This window comes from Coffea eugenioides, chromosome 3 (assembly GCF_003713205.1).
Source record: "Coffea eugenioides isolate CCC68of chromosome 3, Ceug_1.0, whole genome shotgun sequence".
Classification (NCBI taxonomy): domain Eukaryota; kingdom Viridiplantae; phylum Streptophyta; class Magnoliopsida; order Gentianales; family Rubiaceae; genus Coffea; species Coffea eugenioides.
The window spans coordinates 40,043,224-40,049,949 of record NC_040037.1 but is presented as its reverse complement, the minus strand read 5'-3'; the positions used below and the strand labels follow the sequence as shown (position 1 = coordinate 40,049,949).

The 6,726-nt window shown below is 39.5% G+C and overlaps 1 protein-coding gene across 1 annotated transcript; it reads right to left on the bottom strand.

Moving 5' to 3' along the window:
- Positions 1 to 5,216: 5,216 nt before the first annotated feature.
- LOC113766599 lies at positions 5,217 to 5,888 on the bottom strand. The gene is made up of 3 exons (XM_027310775.1): positions 5,693 to 5,888; positions 5,535 to 5,629; positions 5,217 to 5,345 (listed from the first exon to the last, which is right to left on the bottom strand). Exons 1-3 carry the CDS (start codon positions 5,886 to 5,888, stop codon positions 5,217 to 5,219), a joined length of 420 nt encoding a protein of 139 aa, XP_027166576.1.
- Positions 5,889 to 6,726: the final 838 nt, after the last annotated feature.

The window sequence follows — 6,726 nt, the reverse complement described above, 5'->3', positions numbered from 1 at the left end:
TGAGGAAGAAAGTTGGAAGTTGCTGGAAAAGAAGGTGTTCAAAGGAGAAAGTTGCCCCAACGAGTTAGTGGCAGTTGGAAAAGAAATTGCTCGGCAATGTCGAGGATTGCCTCTTGCAATTGTTGCTGTAGCTGGTATACTGAAGATGACAGAAAAGAGCAGAAATTCGTGGAAGAAAATAGCAAACAGCTTGAGCTCCCAGGTACTCAATGACCCAGAAGCTCAGGGCCAGTCAGTCCTAGAACTAAGCTATCAATACTTGCCGGAATATCTAAAACCATGCTTTCTCTACATGGGAGTTCTTGATAAAGACAAAGATATTCTTGTTAGCAAGTTGATTCAGCTGTGGCTTGCAGAAGGGTTAATACCAAAAACTCAGACAAAGAGCTTTGAAGATTTGGCAGAGGAGTTTTTGGTGGAGTTGATTGACAAAAGCTTGGTAATAATCTCCAGAAGAAGATCCAACGGCAAAGTCAAAGCATGTCGTCTTCAGTCTCTTATGCTTGATTTCTGTAAGTCGAAAACCAAAGATGCAAACTTCTTTCAGCTAGTAACCAGGTGTGATGACCCATATGCTTCTTTTCCCAGTTCAGATTATGGTTTTGAATTTGATTTTTACCATCATTTGAGTCCTGTTTCATTTGCATCCTATCGGTTGGCTGTATGTTTGAAGCAAAATCATTTTCTTGAATCAAGACCATCTGGCCTGGGCACCCGTTCTTTGGTGTTTTTTGCCTCTACAGATTCAGAAACTAGATGGCCTTACGACATCTCGTTCATTTTGCACAACTTTAAATTACTTAGGGTGTTGGATTTCGAATGCATCGACGTGGCTTCTTTTCCTGTTGAAATTGGACTACTGATTCAATTGAGATATTTAGCAGTTGGGGGGTATGTGACTTCTATTCCACAATCATTAGGCAACCTCAGGAAACTGGAAACTCTTATTGTGAAAGGATTGCGTGGTAAGATCATCTTGCCAAATACGATTTGGCGCCTGACAAGTCTGAGGCATCTTCACGTGAAAATCCATGTTGCTGTCAACTTGGATGACGAAGAGTCTGAAAACTCCTCTGTTTTAGAAAATTTGGTCAGCTTTTCCCGCCTGTCCCTTCCCTGTGGTCAGGATGCAGAAAGGATACTGAAGAGGTTTCCAAATCTTCGCAAACTGAGTTGCATATTCTTTGAATCACAGGATTCTTCCACGACTCGCAATCAATTTCCAATGTTGGATTTTCTAACTCATTTGGAGTCCCTCAAGATATTCTACTTTGGGACCCCCCTCAAGGATGGCAAGTTCAACCTGCCATCGAATCTGAAGAAATTGACTCTCTCAGACTTTCGCTTGCCATGGAGCCATATGTCTGCAATTGGGAGGCTTCCAAACCTAGAAGTTCTCAAGTTACAATCTGGTGCCTTTGAAGGGCAAATATGGGAGATGAAGAAAGAAGAGTTCCAGAGACTTAAATTCTTGAGCTTAGACACTCTGGATATTGTCCAATGGAATGCCTCTTGTGACCACCTCCCTACACTTGAAAGACTCATCTTACAAAATTGCAAAGACCTTGAAGAGATTCCTGCAGAGTTTGCAAACATATACACATTGGAGATGATTGAAGTACATTGGTGCAGTGAATCGGCGGAAGAATCAGCAAAAAAGATTGTAGAAGAAACTGGAGATATCAAAGTCCTTATTAGTTGTTCAAATTTGAGTTCATGAGCACGATTTTGATCACGTTACTTGTACTTCCAGCAACTTGTAAGTCTATTGAATGATTTCCAGCTTTTTATACAATTGCTCCACTAGATGCATTATCAATGCTTGTTTGATGAAATTGGAATGCAATTGCTTGTTATTGTCAAAGACCAACTTTTTTCACCCTGATTTTGTGTTTGGATATGCTCATTGGTGACCACCTTTTTATTATTTTGATCTTGTTCATCATGGAATATTGAGGAATTTGTTGACATGTTTGGTGGATTTTTTTTGAATTGGACGATGTGTATTGGGACCAATGGCCTTGAAATCCTTGCTTAATACATAAGAAGCACTCTCCGTTTCTACAGTAGAGCGATTTTCAAGTGCAACTTTGCTTAAATGGGTTGTACTTTCGGGTGCTTCTCCTTGCTTAAAGGTATTGTACCTTTGAGGTGGTAGTGGTTGTTGTACCTTTGTTTTGTACTGCTCCTGCTTCTGCGCTGTGACTTCTGTGGATTTCTGTTCGAAATTGTGTCTCCGGCAGAAAAATCCTTCGAAATTGGATACAGGAAATCCCTGATTAATTATCAAAGTTCGTAATGGATATTGTGTTGAGATTTAATATCAGTTCATATATTAGCATAATGGTTACTAAAATCATTAGTAATATTACTAATAATAATATTATTATTATATTATTATTAGTATTATTATTACTAATAATTTCTAATAAAAAATTATTACTATATTATTACTAATAATATATTATTAGTACATTATTACTAACATTATTACTGTATTATAATATTATTAGTACATTATTACTAATAATAAATTATTAGTATATTGTTACTATATTAGTATTACATTAATAATAACATTACTAATAATACTAAGGATTAATCTTCTATATACTGATAGTGTATACACTTTCATCATTAGATGTATGACACATAATTCAAATTTCAATTTGAAACTCAAATTTTACATATATGTCGTATATCCAACCGTGATAGTGTATACTCCGTCAGTATATATAAGATTTACTAAATAGATAATAATAATAACAATACCAGTAATATTACTAAACATGATAATAATAATAATATTATTACTTAAAAAATTTAAAACTGCTAAAAATAATAATATCGAAAAACAATGAAAAAATGCAATTATACAACTAAAAAAATAAAGAAATTGATTTTACTAATATTAATGAAAAAAATAACATTGATTTTTCCACTTTTTCAACTACAACCAATGAAAAAAAATACTACTTAAAAACACCATTGTAATTAAATGAATGCCACTATAAAAATTACCACTATAATTTTAAAAACTATTCACCCGTAAAAAGTTACCACTAAACTAACTATCTAATATTTAAAAACATCGACCTGGTGCCTGCGCATCGCTCGGGATATTCCCTTAGATTGAATACACAAGTAGGTCAATACCGGTGCCCTCAATGTAGCACTGTCCAAGTTTGCTAGACTAACTAGGGAATAGTACTTTTAATGAAGGGCCTAATTCTTGGTCCAATATTTGGCGCCAACACATTATGATTCCAAATATTAATCGAATTTGATATTAAACCCAAAAGGTATTTAATGATGAAACAAAAAATGTCAAAAAATTTCTTTAAAAAAATTATCATGAAATTCAAAATTCAAAATTAATAAATTATTGATTTCCCATTTCCCAACTAATTCTCATTTCTAGGAATGCTCTGAGGGTTGGCATTTTTAGCATTGAGGAGAAGATGACGAGGGCATATACTTGGGACAGTAATAGTGATCTCTTGGGATTTTGATGGCCAGGATTTGGGGTTCTGTGAAAAGAATTAAGGAAATTAAGAAGAACACGAAGAAATAATGAAGAAAAACTCCACTAGTTACAGGATTTGGGGTTTTGATTTTCAAGGAAGAGTTGTCTTTAATGGAGTTATTGCAGTTGAAGAGTGGTAATGAAGTAATTTCCATGGATACTGGGAAAGATCAAATTGCACTCCATCTTCAGAAGCTCGAGTACTTTCCACTAGTTCTCTCAGAAGAGCGAGTGAAGGATAGAGAGGACATGCTCAGAGCCTTCAACCCCAATTGAATTTTTTTTTAGAAGCCTGACATGTTCAGCTTACTCTTTTCTTATAGCACAAGATGAAATGGTCCTTCGTATTCTGAGCTGTTAGATAAGGTGAATCGGTTGATGAAGGCAAAGCTTAAAGAGATTATTCCCCCATTTCCACTGTTTGCTTTCCCTAAGGCTTTCAAACTGAATTTCCTTGATTCCTTCTTAGAAAATCTTGGGAAGCTGCTAAAACATGATCCCAAGTTAATTGCATCAGTTAAGCTCCACATCTTAGAGATTCAAGAACATCTCATGCTATTGAGATCTCATGCCACAGAGACAGCTTAATCAACCACCAAAAGAAGACAGGTGACCACAGTCAACAAATAATACTCAATAGTCAGTAGTCCAATAGCAAAGAGGGAGCACAATTACCCCACCAAACAAGAACAGGCAGATCGACACAAAAATCCCTCACTAGCGTCACTAGGCAACCAATAATTAAGACAAGCAGAATCGAGACCCCAAACAATGAATTTATCAGTCAAATATGTCCAACAGAGGGTGAATCACTAGCCACGCATACCAAATATCCGATTCACCATAACCCACAGATATAGCCAGCCCAAATTCAAGTCAAATATAGCAATAAGACTCTAAATGCGAAGACCAATTGACAAAAATTTAGTAAAATAGGGGTACCACTTTTTTTTTCACGCTGGAGAAGACCGTGGTGGAGACGCATGGCGAGAGAGAGTTGCGAGGGAGGCACGTGCGAGAGGAGACCGCACGGCGGGCGCGGTTGAGCGCACACAGGTCGCGCCCTGCTGTTGGGCGCGCAGTGCGCGCTGGCTGGCGCGCTAGGGATGCTTGCCTGTTGCTGGTCGCGTGCGCTAGGGATACTCGCCTGGGGCTAGTCACGTGCTAGCAGGTATGCGCTGAGGAGCATGGCAGATTTGGTCGGCGCACAGCTGGGGATGGTGGAGCTGCGCGAGAGAGAAAGAGAGAGAGAGAGAGAGAAAGAGAAGAGAGAGAGACGGCCGTGCGAGGTGGCGTAGGGCGGCGGCAACTGATGGACAGCGACGGGTGGCAGTGCCCAAGCAGAGGTGCGGCGATATGAGAGAGCGCGATGGAGGAGAAGGAGAAAGAGACGCGCAACCGTGGAGAGGCGGCGGCGGCGGACAACGGGCAGCGACGGGCGGCGGATCTTCGAAGGTGGCGGTGGACGGCAACAAAAAAAGGGACAAAAGAAAGTGGAATCAAGACAACACAAAGGAAATGGAAGAGTAGAAGCTGAATCAACGGACATTGACAAGACTAGAAAAGACAAAGAAAAGAGAAAAGTAGAAAAGTAGGGTTAGAGAGGTCCTGGTCAATTTTGACTTTCGTTGTCGCACGGGTTGGAAGGCGTGGGCACGCCTTGGAGGCTACAGTCTTCTGACCATTGCGTCTAAATAATGTCCAAGAGAGAATCCCTTCCAAGATGTGGGCACGCCTTGGAACTGATGGTCTCCAAGTTGCCCAGTGCACCTGGCGCATTCCTTCCAAGACGTGGGCACACCTCGGAACCCCTAGTTTTCTGTTTAGCCTCACAGAAACACTTATAATAGACAGATAACATGGCAAAATCGCAGAGTAATAAAAATTGACAACAACTAATATTGGAGTTCTTGGGTTGCCTCCCAAGCAGCGCCTTTCTTTAATGTCTTTGGCTAGACATAGTAGGAGCTATTTACGCCATACAATTCGGGTCATCAAGACATATGACCTCCACCTGCTCACTATTGAACCCCTCATAGTAAGGCTTTAGACGGTGACCATTTACAACGAACTTTTTCTCCGTTTTCAAACTATGGATTTTCACTGCACCATAATGAAAAATATTAGAAATAACAAATGGACCAATCCAACACGAACGCAACTTACCAGGGAAAAGTTTAAGTCTCGAGTGATACAGGAGGACTTTTTGCCCCACTATAAATGATTTCCTTGAAATTTGTTGGTCGTGAAAGATTTTGCTCTTCTCCTTATAAATTGCCGCGTTCTCATAGGTTTCATTCTTTAATTCCTCCAACTCTTGTAACTGGAGCCTTCTATGCCCCCCTGCATCCATAAGGTCCATGTTACACTGCTTAAGCGCAAAAAACGCCTTGTGTTCAAATTCTATTGGTAGGTGGCATGGCTTCCCAAAAATTAATCTATATGGGGATATTCCAATCGGCGTCTTATATGCGGTGCGGTAAACCTATAGAGCATTTTCCAACTTCACACTCCAATCTTTTTTATCAGACCGCACCATCTTCTCCAAGATTGACTTGACCTCCCTATTCAACACTTCGGCCTGACCATTCATTTGCAGATGGTAGGATGTGGATACTTTGTGAAGCACGCCATACTTACGGAACAAACCAGTGATCGTTTTATTGCAAAAATGAGTGTCCCTATCACTAACTATAGCTCTTGGCATTCTAGAGCGAACAAAAATATTAGACTTTATGAATTCTGCCACCACTCTCGAATCATTAGTTCGGGTGGCTTTTGCTTCCACCTATTTGGAGACATAATCGATAGTAAGTAGAATGTATATGAAACCAAAAGATGAGGGAAAGGGACCCATGAAATCTATACCCCAGACATAAATTTCAACAAATAACATGGGGGTTTGACTCATTTGGTTTCTACGAGAAATATTTCCCACCCTTTGACACTTATCACACGATTTACAAAACAAGTATGCATCCTTAAATAGAGTGGGCCAGTAAAAACCACTTTCTAACACCTTACGAGTTGTTCGCTTCGGTCCAAAGTGTCCTCCACATGCAAATGAATGACAAAAAATCAAAATAGAATGGAATTCACTGGTACTTACACACTTTCTTATCACTTGATCCGAACATTGTCTCCACAGATACGGGTCATCCCAAATGTAGTGTTTGGCGTCACTTTTCAATTTATCTCTC

What these genes read in the sequence shown, in the direction of transcription:
- LOC113766599 (XM_027310775.1), bottom strand. Translation starts at nt 5,888, where the DNA reads ATGGACCTTATGGATGCAGGGGGGCATAGAAGGCTCCAGTTACAAGAG. An exon ending in GAGACTTAAACTTTTCCCTG is followed by an intron (nt 5,630 to 5,692) that starts GTAAGTTGCGTT and finishes ATTATGGTGCAG; the next exon opens with TGAAAATCCATAGTTTGAAA. An exon ending in TCAATAGTGAGCAGGTGGAG is followed by an intron (nt 5,346 to 5,534) that starts GTCATATGTCTT and finishes GAGGCTAAACAG; the next exon opens with AAAACTAGGGGTTCCGAGGT.